The sequence below is a fragment of the Puma concolor genome, chromosome A3 (genome assembly GCF_028749965.1).
Source record: "Puma concolor isolate L17-30 chromosome A3, mPumCon1.1.hap2, whole genome shotgun sequence".
NCBI classification, from domain to species: Eukaryota; Metazoa; Chordata; class Mammalia; order Carnivora; family Felidae; genus Puma; species Puma concolor.
The window spans coordinates 21,436,640-21,451,665 of NC_141669.1; the positions used below are offsets into that span (position 1 = coordinate 21,436,640).

The 15,026-nt window shown below is 57.6% G+C and overlaps 1 protein-coding gene across 1 annotated transcript; it reads left to right on the forward strand.

The window, feature by feature from the left end:
• Nucleotides 1-364: 364 nt before the first annotated feature.
• Nucleotides 365-14,187, forward strand: CIMIP2C (ciliary microtubule inner protein 2C). Its single transcript, XM_086700196.1, has 4 exons — nucleotides 365-490; nucleotides 11,271-11,544; nucleotides 12,757-12,869; nucleotides 13,980-14,187. Exons 1-4 carry the CDS (start codon nucleotides 417-419, stop codon nucleotides 14,122-14,124), a joined length of 606 nt encoding a protein of 201 aa, XP_086556322.1. The 5' UTR covers nucleotides 365-416; the 3' UTR covers nucleotides 14,125-14,187.
• The last annotated feature ends 839 nt before the right edge of the window (nucleotides 14,188-15,026 follow it).

Here is a 15,026-nt window from a genome sequence, read left to right on the forward strand (position 1 = left end):
CCCCTCGGGCTCCTAGAGCACAGCCACGGTGGGGCTGCTGCTTTCTGCTCTGTCTCCAAAGCGAGGACGCTCCAGGCTAGGTCAGCGAGTCCTGCAGGGGTCAGAAGGGCACTTGGGGCACATGGGGGCCGGGCCTGTCCACAGAGTTTCCACCCCATCCCGCGTCTGAGCGGCACCACACCCCTGCTGGTGGTGAAGCGCAGAGATGAGCCCATTCCCGGACGTGAAAGCTGAGCTTGGAGGCCCACAGGAGAGCAAGTAGGGGGCTGGCCCCGGAACAATGCAGCGGGCGGTGGCTTGGCCCAGGTCACGGTCACGTTGCCAGGCACGCGGTTGCCAGGGGACCCCGGGCTGTTTACCGTCGTCGGGCAGGGAGGGGCAGGCGCCGGGCTCGCTGCGCACTCGAGGCACCCACCATGGCCTCCCGCAGCGCGGGCACCCTGCTGACCGAGTTCAATGCCACCTACGTGCCCCCCGGCCTCATGCCCGGGTAAGGCCGTCGCGCCCCCCCACCCCCGCCCCTGCCTGAACCATTCTGTCGGAGCGCCACCCCCCACCCCACAAAACCCTCCTCTCGCTAGAAACTGGAAACTCCGCACTTGCGCTTTTGGGGTTTGAAAGAAATCAGGGCTCCAGGTGTTCACCTGGCTGGGTGACCTTCCCGGGAGGGGTTGCGTGCCGCGAGCAGGCTGCGGCTGGGCGCGGACAGGGGCTCTCTCCGCATCCCTCTTCCTGGGAAGTGAGTCCCCAGCGAGCGCAGAGCATGCCCAGTCTGGGACCCGGGGAAGGGGGAGGAGAGGGAGCCACCTCGTGAGCTGGGTTTGGAGATCCCTGGGCAGGAGTGACAACGTGAGGAACTGGAGAAGGGGGGCTGGCCTTTGGGTCCCAGTCCACCTAGGATTCAGGCAACAGTAGTGTTTGTCGGATGAAGGCGAGAAGAAGACGGGTGGGCCCTGGGTGGGCTCCAAGAATCTAGCCAGGTAGTTATTGCTTCATTTGGACATTCCTTTGGTAAAGACGTGTTGAGTGCTGGAGAGGTGCCAGAGGTTGTGAGAAGACAAGCAGGGGGCTGCCCTCGATGGGTTCCCGTGGTGGTGTACATACAGAAGGTTTAGTTAAAAGCCACCTTTGCAGCCTTGGAGAGTGGTGTTTACACCGCATTCTGGGTGTTCACCATGAGGTTTCAATTCTACGCGCAATTATATTTTTTTCTGATGCTCCCCACTGTCCCCAGTTGGAAACTTAACCCTCCCAAAATGTCCCCCTGCTCTGCCAGGGGAAGTTGCATATTTCGGAAGCAATCCTAGGTTGCTTCTGTCGCCGCACCGCTTGTCTGCAGTTCCCTTGAGCACTTTGTCCTGTGATTGATCTAGAAATTGTGGTAATGAGTGAATCATAAAGAAGGCTCCAAGCATGAACTGGACTAGTTTGGATAGCCGAGCCTGTATCTGTGGCTTTCTCTGCATGGATCTTTCTGGGAGGCATGTGCTCTCCCTAAAGATCCCCATCAGTGAGGAATGAATGGACTTATCTTTTGTTTCTAAATGCTACCTCATTGGTAATTTTGTTAACTTAATGAAAGAATCCAAGATTCCCCACCACACTTGGATAATTATTATTTTTGTGCCTTTTCGAACATTAATCACAGGATTTTAAGCAGAGCCAGTCTCCTCTGACGCTCCGATCATCCCCCTTACCAGTTTGATTCATAGAGGCAGGGAGTATTCACAGTGGTAAAGACCTTGGAGATCATGTAGCCCAGCCCTCTTCTGTTCCAGATGTGGTCACTGAGGTCTGGGGCCGGGGGAGAGGGGGACTTGCACGAGCCCCAGGCTGGCGTTGGAAGAGCTGGCCTGGCACCGGGTCCCTGATGCCTTGTGGTGGCATTGGGAGCCCCCAGGTAATGAGCACCTACTACGTGCCAGGCACCGTGCTGGGCTCTTTACAAACATTCTGTAAAAACCCTTTGCAACAACCCAGATGAGAAATAAGCAGCTTGCCTCGGGTCATTCAGCAAGCTACCCAGCCGTGTCTTTGTGACCTCAGCACCCAGGCTCTTCTGAATCCCTCCAACTGCATCTATTATCATTAGTTAGATCCCTGCGGTGTTCAGGGACTGATTCTCGGTACCAAGGGGAACAGGATGCTGGTCTTCAGACTTGCTGGCCAGGGTGCTCTGTCTGGTCCCTTCCTGCTCTGGGCAGCACAGCCCTCAGGCACCTTGCCACTGTCTGGGCTGTGTGCCGCCCCCCTGCCGTGAGCGGGGGATTCTTGGGTCCGAGTCCCTGGGATTGTGAGGCTTTTTAAGGGATGAGATCAGCCTCAGTGGGGCTCTGTGCCTCTTGCTAGCAGGTCGACCTCAGTGGTATCCACCCCCGCCCCCCCTCCCCCCCCCCCCCCCCCCCCGTCTCCGCCTCCCACCACACCTCACCAGGCTCTTAGTCCAAGCACGTGACCTGCCACCGTGCGTTCATTCACGACCAGGCTACTACTGCCCCCGATGCCCCCCGCTCCGCCAGGGGCTGTCACCAGCAACCCCCCCTCCCCCGCCCCCGACTTCCCTGCATTTGCCTGGAGTGGCAGCTGTGCCCATATCTGCCGCGGAGCTGGCCTGGGCTCCGGGACCCTAAAGTCAGTGCCTTCCACTATCAGGAGGGTGGCCGTTACCTCCAGGACGGCGGTCCCACAAAGGCGGCTGTATCCACTTCCCCAGGATCCCCGTACGATAGATCTGCTGGTAAATGTTTGACAACCAGCTCTCTGGAGACAGGGTGGGTCGTGATCTGTAGCACTCACCTACTATCTGCGGCATCAACACCCCCACCACGGCTGACTTCAAGCCGCCAAAATGGTGTCACAACTGCAGAGCCGGGGCGGGACGCAAAACAGCGCACACAGTCATTCCGCCCTCCAGACACAACAGGCACAGCTAACCCCAAGAACACAGACGGCCGCGAAACACGGCGATACGATTAGGTGGTGATGAGCATTGGGTGTTTATTGCCTTTGCCGTCAACGTGATTTCTTTCGCTGTGACTTTATATAATTTCTTGTATTTTTGTATAATTTCGCTTTTAAGCCGGGCTTGTTTAACCACAGCCCGGACAAAAATCCTCGAAATGTAGTCATCAGCTCTCGTCAGCCAGTATGAGCCAAGACAGGCCACCTCTAGCACACCACCGCCTCCTGCCAGCTGTTCAGGCCTGAGACCTCACCTTCCGGGTGGGAGAGGGGAGCCCCTTCCATTTCAGCCCCAGCCCTGCCACTGGAGGCGCGGCCCCGGACAGGCAGGTGCATCCCGGGCTACCAAACAAAGGCCACCTGCCAAAGGGACATAGGAGACCCCGCGTGCCCAGGTAGGTCACTGAAGCCTCTCACGCAACCCTAAGGAACTGGGGAGCCTTTCTGAGAACAGGGGGTCAGGTGCTCCTGGAGACGGTGGCCTCATAACAGGGCCCCTCCTTCTTTCCAGAAGAATCATCAGCCCTTAAAAAATGGGCCTCCGTCTGTCAGTTCATTTCAACAAATATTTGGAGAGCAGCTACTGAGTGCCAGGACTGACAGGGACGCAGATAGAACTCCTTGCTCTCTCCCCCCCCCCCACCCCCCACGGAGTTTATATTCCAGAAAGGAAGACTACACTAAAGGCCCAGGTAATTGCACACAGCGAGAATGTGAGGTGGGACATAAAGAGGGTCACAAAGGGCACAGACGGTTCAATGGAGAGGACAGGCAGGTCTGTGGGTGGCTCCTTGGAAAAGAGGGTATTGGACATGGCCCTTGAGGCTGAGGTCACAAGGTCGGGAGAGGAGGAGAGAAGCCTCTTGGGGATGGAGGGGATGGCCTGAGGGAAGGCAGGGGTGGAGGTGCTGGCCGGCTCTGCCTCCAGAGCTGCAGATGGCCTACTGAGCGGGAGTAGGAAGGACACGGATGTGGTTTAGAAGCTTGGAAGGCCCCCCTCCAGGAGGCCCGCGTCAGGCCCGGCCTGGAGTGCCTGGCTGGTTCCTTCCTCATTTCATAGACAATGGGGAGCCCTTGAAAGTTTTTGCCCAGGGGAAGGATCTGAAGGAACTGCACTCAGCAGGAAGTGTCGAGGAGAGGAGAGCGCCAGCGGAATGAGGATGTGCCGAATAGTTGCAAGTTAATTAGTTAATAAGGCTGCTCATGGGATCTCTGATGGCTCCTGGTAATTAATTTTAATGTCAGCTATGGGGCCATTTTGTTCCCTGTACACTCTCTGGACGCACAGGGATACACACACACACACACACACACACACACACGCACACACGCGCGTGCGCACCCATGGTGGCTGCTGGGGACCCAGCTGAGCACTGTCTCCCAGCTTGTGTGCAGGTGGGTGAGGAGCCGGGCAGCAGATGAGGGGGTCCAGGAGGAGGTGTGGCAGTGCCACGGGGACTGTTGGATGCCCTGTTTCAAAACCTGTCACTCATTCCCCTCTGTTTTCTCCGCCTTAGCCAGCCCCACGGCCAACAAAAACAGGCCTTGGGAAAGCTTTACCATAGGACCACACAGGGGCTTGCTCGAGGCACACAAACGCAAGTGCATCCAGGGGACACAGGCCTGGCTAGCCAAGGCATGCCCTCTGAGCGCTAAAGAAATGTGACCGTGTGCACCTCCGTGAGTGGCAGGTTCTGAATAGGATCCCCAGTGGAAGCAGAACCTTAGGAGGATTGCGGAGGAGAGGGCTTCTATTGTACTGGGATGCAAATATCTTGGCATTCAGAGAAGGTGGAAAAGTGGGGAGCAGAGGAGGAGTATAGCAGAGAGCCTGGGGGTGGTGAAGACAAGAATCCCGGGAACACGTCACATGTCTATGGCTCCTTTCTTCCAAGTACGAACGCGAAGGCCCCTGTGGGCGGGACACTGCGTGCGCTTTGTAGATCAGAGCCAAGCCCCTTTAAAACAGCGTTCGGGGACGTGGTGGCCCCTGGGTTTCTGGACTTCTGCCTCCTCCAGCGGACATTTATTGAGCACTTGTCCTGGGTTAGGTGCCTCGTAGGTGCCGAGGATAAAGAGAGCACAGGTTAGCACAGGAGATGGACGAGTGTACACCTGACTGTGCACGAAGGATGTGACACAAATCTAGGTAGAGGGTGTGTGGTAAGGGAAGGCGCCAGAGAGCCCTGGTGCTGGGAGTGGGTAGGGAGCTCCCCCACCCCCACCCCCCGGGACACGGCATCCCAGGTAGAGGAAATGTGTGCAAAGCCTCAGGGGTGCGGACAGCACGTGAGGCCCAGAGATGTGATGCTTCCGGGGCCTTGAGCGCTTGTGGGGAAGCGAGAAGGGAGAGAGGTGACCACGGTGGTGTGACACGTGTTTGAGAAAGATCACTCCGGCAGCAGCGTGGACAACAGGCTAGAGGGGGTGAGACTTCAGTCTGGGAGCCTGGCTCGGAGATTCAAGACCACCCCGGTGAGCGAAGAGGGAGGCTGGCTGCTATGGGGAACGTCACCTGGGGACTTGGGGAGAGAGGAGGGGTGCGGAGGAGGATGGAGAAGGGAGGATGGGGTGGGTCCTGGTTTCTGGCTTAGGTCATGATCTCACGGTCCGTGGGTTCGAGCCCCGCGTCGGGCTCTGTGCTGACAGCTCAGAGCCTGGAGCCTGCTTCGGATTCTACGTCTCCCTCTCTCTCTCTCTCTCTGCCCCTCCCCCACGCACGCTCTGTTTCTCTCTCTCAAAAATAAACTTAAAAACGTTAAGAAAAGAAAAGAAACATAGAGACACAGATCCGGGCATGTCTGGTGTACGGGAGGTGTTGGAAGTCTAACATAAATGAGCTCTCCCAGAGGGAGAGGGTCCCTCAGAAGAGATAGGGGACTCTGGGGCACCCAGAAGCACCTAGTAGATGAGCAGAGGAAGAGAGCCAGCTCCCAGGCGAGTCCCCTCCACACTGACCCCTCTTCAAAGCCAGACCACAAAGGAAGGCCCTTGGCGGAGTTCCCCAATACCTCTACCCCGCCCCCACCCCGGGAACGGGCCTCCTTCTCTGCATTTAATAGCATCAGCCCCTCCACCTCCAGCACAGTTTGTGCACCCACCGTGTAACTCAGTAAATAATGGAATGAGGGGGTAGGCTGCAGGAAGAAAGGCTGAGCTGTGGACCTCTGCGTCCCCAGTACGCAGGGCACAGTAGCTTCCCAGTAAAGTAACTCCCAACACTATCCCACTGTCTTAAAAAAAAAAAAAAAAAATGCATGTACAAAGCGTCAAGAAACAAACCAGCCCAAATCCAAACGCCTGGAATTAACCCGGGTTAGCATTTGGGGAGACGGCATTCCAAGTTTCTCTTTGCGTGTCTACTCAGCTAAGAGACTAGAGGCTGGCTGGCTGGCCGGCCGGCCAGAAAGATAGACAAAGCAATGCTAGAAACATATGATCATGCCATATTTGCTACTTTAAAATGAAAATCATGGGGCGCCTGGGTGGCGCAGTCGGTTAAGCGTCCGACTTCAGCCAGGTCGCCATCTCGCGGTCCGTGAGTTCAAGCCCCGCGTCGGGCTCTGGGCTGATGGCTCAGAGCCTGGAGCCTGTTTCCGATTCCGTGTCTCCCTCTCTCTCTGCCCCTCCCCCGTTCATGCTCTGTCTCTCTCTGTCCCAAAAATAAATAAAAGTTGAAAAAAAAATTTTTTTTAATAAAAAAATAAAATAAAATGAAAATCATGAAATGTAATCTTACTAGAACTCAACTGAGGAGAAAGATATGGACATAAAATGGGAAGAATGGCCAGACTTTAGACAAATGCCAATTCAGCTCAAGAGAGATTAATTCGTAAAAGATCCCTCTAAAGTAGGGAGAGGGAGAGGGAATAAAAACCATTCAGGGGCGAGAGTCACTGCGTTGCATGTTTTTCAACGGCGTGTTTTAATTTTAGGTGCCGCGGGTTGACTCTGCCTTACAAATTCCTAGCAAGTCGATGCCCCTCCACCCACCCCCCCCACACACAATTTTTGTGGTGGAAATTATTTTTTCCTCTGACAGGTTTTATAACATTTACATTCTGTTGTGCAAGCAGCCTTCACCTGGCTGATATTTCTAGTTCCGTACTTAAATAGGGGGCGCCAGGGTGGCTCAGTCGGTTAAGCGTCCGACTTCAGCCCAGGTCACGATCTCATGGTCCGTGAGTTCGAGCCCCGCATCGGGCTCTGGGCTGATGGCTCAGAGCCTGGAGCCTGCTTCCGATTCTGTGTCTCCCTCTCTCTCTGACACTCCCCTGTTCATGCTCTGTCTCTGTCTCATAAGTAAAATAAACCTTAAAAAAAAAAAAATTAAAAAAAAATAGACTTGAAGCTAACCAGTCATTTTAACAATTTCTACATTTCTGGGTATTCCTTTCTTTTGACTCCTCTCTTCCTTGGCAGGATTTTGTCCCTGCACACTGCCTGCAGGAGCCTATGGGTTTTGCTTTATTTCCTGAGCCCTTTCATGCCGGGAAAGGCCGGGGCGCCGCCTTTACGGCTAATGACCGCGTGGCCGGTTTGATATTCTCGGGTCACGCTCTTGTCCCTACAGACTGTGGCGGGCCACCTTTCTTTAGTTTTCGTTCTGTTGCTTTCTTGTCTTTTTGTTGGGGGTTGACAGCACCTGATGGCCCCCACCTCTCTCCTCCTTCATCCCGAACCCCCTGAGGAATAAGAAAGATGATCTAAGAGGGAAAGCTGAGAGCCCCGGAAAGAGGAGGCGGGGCTGGCTTGGGACAGGCTTTCCTCCTGGAGGGCAGCGTGTGGCCACCCAAAACAGGGCACAGGGGAGTCACGTGGGCTTGCTTGCTTCCAAGGAAAAGGGGGAGGGCGGGGTGGTCTCCAACAAGCCTCATTTCCCTCTTCAACCCACCAGTCCCATGTCCTTCCACCCCCAGGCGGCAAAGCGAGTAGGGGGACAGAGGCTCGGGGAAGGAAGAAGCGGCTCCCTACTTGCTTATCTGTGACCCCCCGGCTGTGGAGCCTGTATGTTTATTAGGTTTCATACACAGTGCAGAGAACCCCCAGGAGCTCCGTTCGGCCTGCTCGCGTGCTGTTTCTTGCAAACGAGTCTCTGCCTCAGTGCAGGTGCCGCAGGGAGAGGGTGAGCGGAGGATGTTGGAGGTGGCGACTGGATGGTCTCGTGTTACCTTGATGAAAAAAATACAGGCTCACGTTTAAGCGGTGGGTCAGCGGTCGGGCTGAGGGAGGTCGAGGAAAGAATGGGGGAGGAGGAAACAAAGGCAGAAGGTACAGTGTTCCTTCCACAGAGAAATTCGGGGATAAAGGAAGAGGAAGGGGGACACGTGAGGCCTCAGGGTCCGCCGGAGGATGTCGCAGCCTGGGACAAATGCACAGAAACGTGCGTCTCGGTAGGCAGAGGAGGAGAAGCCAAGAGAGGAGAGATTATGGATGGCAAGGAGGGAGGGCAGAGGCCCAGAGAAACCGGGAGGGGCCGACTGGACGCGTGAGGCCTTGGGAGGGGCAGGAATGGGGGCTCCAGACCCAGGAGGGGCTAAACCATGGTGGAGAGGAGGACTCTGTCCGGAAAGTGGCCAAGGTGACCTTGCAGGCATCACCAGCCCCAGCATCTTTCCAGGACAGAAGGGCAGAGGCAGGAGGGAGAAGGCTGGGATCCCCGGGGTCGTGGTCTCAAGGGCAGGAGGGGCGAGGCCGGACAAAGGCCTGCGTGTGGTGGACAGCTTCTCCCCTCACTCCCCGCTTGGGCCCGGGGAACCTCAAATGCTGCGAGGCTCTGGAAGGGACACGCTGTGGAGGGGCGGTAGGGCCAGGGGCCCGGGGGGGGGGGGCTCTTCGGCTCTTCTTCTGTTTCGCCTGCTGTGGGGAGCGATCGGAAGCCCCGTCGGTAATCACCGTGCTTGGCTTTCTCGCCTCCCACCTGAAGACGAGGAGGAGGAAACCATGCAATGCCATCTGACTCTACTGGGGAAGAGGCCAAGGGGGCCCTGAGCAGCCGGCACAGGTGATCCTGAAGCGCTGACCCCAGAGGCCACCGTGCCCTTTGGCCTGGTGAGAGGGGGACGCCTGCGATGTCGCAGTGGCCCTCAGGCTCCCCTCACCCCCTGGGGCTTCCCTGGTAAGGGAACTCGGCTGAGAGAAGGGGACGCGTCAAGCACCACAGTAGGGAGGCCTCAGGACAGGTGCCGGGGTCCCTGCAGCCTGGTCTTCCGGCGTTTGTGTGAGTAGGTCCGGCCGCAGACGTCGCTGGCACCCTAGGCGCGTACCCACTCATCTTTTTGTTTGTTTCCTCGACATTTCCGACTCAGACCGTGTGCCAGACCCGGTGCGGGAAACTGGGGATCTGAAGGTGAGGAAGACATGACCCAGCTGTGCCCGAGAGGCTCCCAGTAGTCTAGTGACGGAGACAAAGACATGAAAAGAGACACGAGCATTGGGAGCAGGCACGGCTCGCGGTGCAGCAGGCAGAGCGGGACCGCCTAGACCTAGAAGAGGCGGCAAGGAAAGGATCTTCAAAGTGACAGCGCAGGTCTTTAGTCCTGGGTGGCAAGCATCCGGGGCCGGGGGCCCAGGGCAGAAACCCAGGGGAGAAATGCAGGCGGGCGGTGGGAGAAAGAACATGCAAATGGTTCTTTACAACCGGGAGCAGGGAGGCCGGTGAGGCTGGAGAGGGGGACATAGTCGGCTCGCGGACAGCCTTGAATGCCACGCTGAGGGCTTGGCTTCAGAAAGGTCGCTCTGGTGGAGGTAGGGGGAAGGGGCGGGAGGTAAGAGCGCAGTTAGGAGGATGGGGGGGCTCCTGTGCCCGCAGCCCAGCTAAGAGGCCGTGTGGCCCACGCCCAGGGCAGAGATGGAACCCTGGGCTTGAGGACTAATTGCACGTGAAGGATGAAGCTTGACTTGGCCACCTGCGGAGTGCCCGTCACCAAGATGGGACTAGAGGTTGGAGGCGGGGGTGCGGGTAAAGCCCAGGACACCCGCAAGGGGTGCGTAGTGTGCGGCCGTGTGCAGGAGTCTGACGGGGCTTCCGGGCTGGAGATGTAGACCAGGGTCATCCACACAAGGGGGAAGGTGAAGGCCCTGGCATGGATACCATCACCCAGGGGACCGTGTGGGCACAGGACAGGCCCCGGAGAAAGAGAGCAGAAGAGGCGCACCATACGGGGGAAACTGAGAAGGAACGGTCAGAGAGGCGGGTGAAGCCAGCAGACAAGGAGAGAGCAGTGTCGTAAAATCCAGGAGCAGCGTTTCAAGACCGCAGAGGTCGGCAGTGTCCAATGCTGTGGGAGACCCCTGGCGCCCTTGTCAAGAGCTGTTTCTTTTCTTTTCTTTTTTTTTGGGAGAGAGAGAGAGCAGGGCAGGGTCAGAGAGAGAGGGAGAGAGAGAGAATCCCAAGTAGGCCCTGCACTGTCGGTACAGAGCCCAACGGGGGCTTGAACCCACGAACCGTGAGATCATGACCTGAGCTGAAACCAAGAGTGGAACGCTCAACTGACTGAGCCACCCAGGTGTCCCTGTCAAAAGCCATTTCACTGGCACCGTGGGGCCAGGGTGAGGTTTTAGGGGGGTGAGAAGCGACTGACTGGAGAAGCATGACTCTCCGTCATTCGCACAAAGTCTGACGCTCATGCCCTTCGGCCGTCACGTGGCCAAAACAAGTCTTTGGCTCTCTGTGGAAGTCTCACCCGACCAGGGCTCCTCAGCGTACTGTGTGTGCATGTGTCCTCTGTGTCTCCAAGCGTCCCCGCCTGCCGGTCCCCTGTCCCTGTCGCTGGCCTCCGTGGCTGCAACGGGCGACGGGACACTTGCAGGCCATCTGAGTGGTGCCTCGTGAGGTGGCTGAGCTGGAGCGAAGCTGCGTGTGAGCCCAGGCCTTGGCCACCACAGATCTGATGTCACATGTCACTGCTGCGTCCCCACCAACCTCTTAGATCCTCCCTACCCCTGATGAGATAGTGGCAGGAGACCTCCCCATCTTCAGGCCAAACCCTGAGTATAGGAGAGTGATGTGCCCGCGGCCCTGCCGAGGGCTCAGGACAGGGCCCCGGTGCTCTAGCCCCTGCGGGAGCCCCTGGTCCGGAGGGGTGACCAGCCTCTGTCGGGAAGGAGAGGCCCAGATTCTCCTTCGCTCGCCCTTCCCCGGAGCCCCGAGCTGGGCAGTGCATCCGAGGGAAGCCTCTCAAGGCCCAGAAGTGACCCACGGGGCCTGCCGCCACCCCCGCCCCGGGCTTTATGGGCCTGTCTTGGAACGGGCCTCGGAACCGTGCACTGACCTGCCCCCCCCCCCCCCCCCCCCGTGGCCATCGCAGGTACCAAGGCCATGTTCCTGGCGTGGCCTTCTCCTTTGGCTCCCCCTACGGCACCGCCACCCTCAAGTATTTCCAGGACCACCGCAATGCAGCCCTGGAGAAGAGCCGTACTGTCTTCAGCAGAGGCGGCCACTTCCCCACCCTCTTCTCCTCAGACCCAAACCTCGTGCTGAGTAAGCGCTCCCACACCCGGGACCGCTGGCTGCACACCCCCAGCTACACCCGCTTCAACCTGGACAGTGGCCGCTCCGCCCAGCTCACCGGCTTCTACCAGGTGGGTTGACCTGGGCCCGGCTGCTGTCCCCCCAGCAACCCGGGCGGTGGGGGGAGGGGCTTGGAGTGATCTCCGTCACCCTCCAAGAGGGACTTTGTTTGCTTTCTCCGAGCCCCTGAGCCAGCAGGGAACCTAGTGAGTTTGGCTGGGGGCGTCGGGGACGGGGCCTAGACTGCTTCCCAGATGACCCCCCACCCCAGGGACTCCTGAGGCTCTTGCCCCAGCCCACCCCCAGGGAGGTGTTCTCACCCCCAGGGAGATGTTCCCACCCTCACCTCTGCCCCATGACCCCGTGGCCCTCGCTTACTTCCTACTAGAGTAAAACATCAAAGATCCACCTACAAGATGAACCCCGCCCCCCACCACTCACACACAGGGCCACTAAGCCCCCGACCCTGGTTCTAGCCCCAGGTCTAGTCTCGATTGTACCCGGGTCCTGGTGCCCACCTGACACCTCCTTGCTTAGCAGCCCCTCTGAAGCCGTACCCCAAGTCAACCTCAGCCCCAGACCAGAACCTAACTGCCCACACCCCGATGTCCTTGTCCTGCCCCTCGGGCTCTTACAGCCTCCCCTGGGCCTGGTGCAGACGTGTCCCGGTGGGTCACAGGCACCTGGGTGCTCGCCCACCTCACTGGGGGCCAGAGCTCATTCTCTGCCGTGTCCCTAGAAACCCTGGTCTCTCCCTCACTTCTCTTGCAAACATGCCTCCAGCCTGATTTCAAAGACGCAGGTGCCCCCTGGTCCTCAGGGCAGAGAACTGTATGAGAAGGCAGGTCCTCAAGGAGAGGACCAGGTCAATGCTGCCAGACTCCAAGGGGCTGTGGGACCGTGTCAATGGGCGTGGGGGGGGGCTTTGCTTTCCCTCATGGCTCTCACGCATAGCACCCCCAGTCCAGGGGGGCAGGAAAGGGAGAAACAAACACAGGGAGCTTACCTGTGCCACCTGCTGAGCCAGGATTCACACCCTTGACCTCCGCTGGTCGCTCGCCTCATTTACTCTCCGTAGCAAAGCTGGGGTGGGGCGAGCCATCATCGCCATTAGACAGATGGGAGCTGGTCTCAGAGAGGACACCCAGCTGGGGCCTCCAACAGGGGCGTTAAGGGAGATGGCCCCACCCCCTGCCCAGGTATAGCCAGGCAGGAACTGCGGGTGCCCCAGGTCACTCCTGCACACTGACAACCTGTCATCTCTTCTTTGGGTCGAGCCGTAGATGGCGCAGCAGCATAGGAAGTACTATCTAGACAAGACGGGCACGGTGCCCCAGGTGCCCTACTTCGTGCTGCCTGTGAAGGAGTGGGAACGATACCCCCTCCCCACCGACCTGTGAGTGCCTGCCCTCCCCCGCTTCACGCATGCTACAAACACATGTCCATGGGGCACCTGCTTCCAGCCAGGCACACAGCCACCCACGCCGAGAAATGAGTGAAGACCTCACCCTAAGGAGCCTACGGTGCAGAGGGTGACAGTCACACAGCAAGGGGGTCAAGGTTAAGGGCAGCCTCAGAGGGATGAGCAGAATGAGCAGAATCTGAAAGAGTGCTTTCCTGGCCAGATGCACGGGGAGTTTGGGAGCAAACCTGTCATCTTGGCTGGCCTGAACCTTGCAGGCTTCTCCCCGCTGCAGTGTCAGCCTTGCAGCTACACTCGTCCAAACGTGGGCACCGCTGCTTCTGAGTAGCAAGGAACTGCTGCCCTCTGGTGGACACAGAGGGCACTACAAGAGCGGGAAATGCGTCCCCCCAGTCCCGACCAGACTCGGAAAACGTTCTCCTTGGGACCTCAAAATATCTTTCAAAGTCCAACTGTGCATCTAACAAAATATGAAAGTTCCCCACTGCCTGGACCTCACTCCTTTTATCTGAGAGAGCTGCTTTCCCCAGGGAAGGCCAGCTCTGCCCTTTGAGATAATCCAGGCACATGGTTCCCTTGCTGTCCCTCCTGTCATCAAGGCACGGGAATCGGAAGTCTGTGCTTCCAAGGTGTTGTGTGGGGAAGGAGGGGTCAAGAGGTCAGTGGAAAGATCTTGGGTTTCCAACTACTTGCTGACCATCGCCATCATTTCTTATAACATTTGTTGCGTATCTGTTCCTCGTCCAGCATTAAGTGCCTTATACGCATTACCTCATTTAGTCCTCAAAACAAAGCTAACAGGGATGGGAGGTACCAACACTGGTCCATTTTATCCGTGTGCCCTTCCAGCGGGAGTTGAGCCGGAATCTCTCCCAGGTCTGTCTGACACCCACGTTCTCCCTCTTTACCGCTGCGCCATTGTGCAAATGCAAATTATTCTGATCTCGACTGCAGGGTGACTTACAAGACGTTTGAGCTGATGAGCAGCCAGCTCAGGGTGGGCTAGAAAATTGGGCACATGGGGCTGTGGGTGGGCACAGCCTTTCTGGAACGCTGCATAACCCTGTCTCCGTCCTCCCCCAGTCCTCCTCTGAGCCCAGAGAAGAAGTGGCACCTTTTAAGAGTATCTCCCGAGAACTTGAAGACCTACCAGAGGTTCCCCTCGGGGAAGAGGGTCACCCCCCACGAGCGGCAGAGGAGAGACTGCTACTTTGAGTTCAGAGCGTGATGCTGGAGAGCCTGGCCCTGACCAGGTCGGCTTTTCGGAATAAAATCTTTAGCCACGTCCAAACCCGTGGTCTTCGCCTCTGGCCTCCAGGAACGTTTGGCCATAGCGGGACAGCGCCCAAGGGTCCCACCCAACACTGAGTCTTAAGGGCTGTCAAAAGCTCAGTGCAGGGGTTCAAGCCAGTAGGAAGCAGCGTCCACTGACCCACTGGGCCCACCCAGCCCTCCTCTGAGGTGGGGGCAGGTAGAACCAAGGACTATAGGGCTCCCGAGTCTTGGTGGCAGGGTCACTCAGGTCCAGAGATACGCCCCATCGGCTCCCACTCGTGTAACAGAGGAAGCCCCGTTATTGTACATCTGAGAATGAAAGTGAAGTGACCCCAGAACAATTGCACAGGGGGTCTGATGCAGAAGAATTCCAGTCTGAGCCCTGGCCTGGCATCATCTAATCCACCCGATAACTTGAGAGGGAAGTAGCAGTAGCCTCACTTTACTGATAAAGACACTGAGGTTCAGAGAGGCTGAGAAAGTTGCCCAAGCTCACACAGCTTAGAAGTGGCCCAGTTTTTTTTGACCCAAGCCCTAGTTTTTCCACTACATAACTTGCTTGTGGCCCATGTGGAGACTGGGGAGTAGGGATGACACAGTGCTGAAGGACCTTGTGTGCCTGAGAGGATGATCTGTGTAAAGCAACCACTTTCTGCATTCTTTCCAGACTGGAATGGACAGGTTGACTTGGCCTCTACCCCCGGGGCTGCTTCTAGAATAGGACACGAAGGAGTGATGCGGACTAAGCCACTCTTCAAGGAAACCGGGGGAATGGGTTCCCAGGTCACGTGCGTGAGGTTAGGGGTTTGGAGTGTGCGCTCGTCCAGCTGCTGCTCCCCACTTCCTGGGAGACCT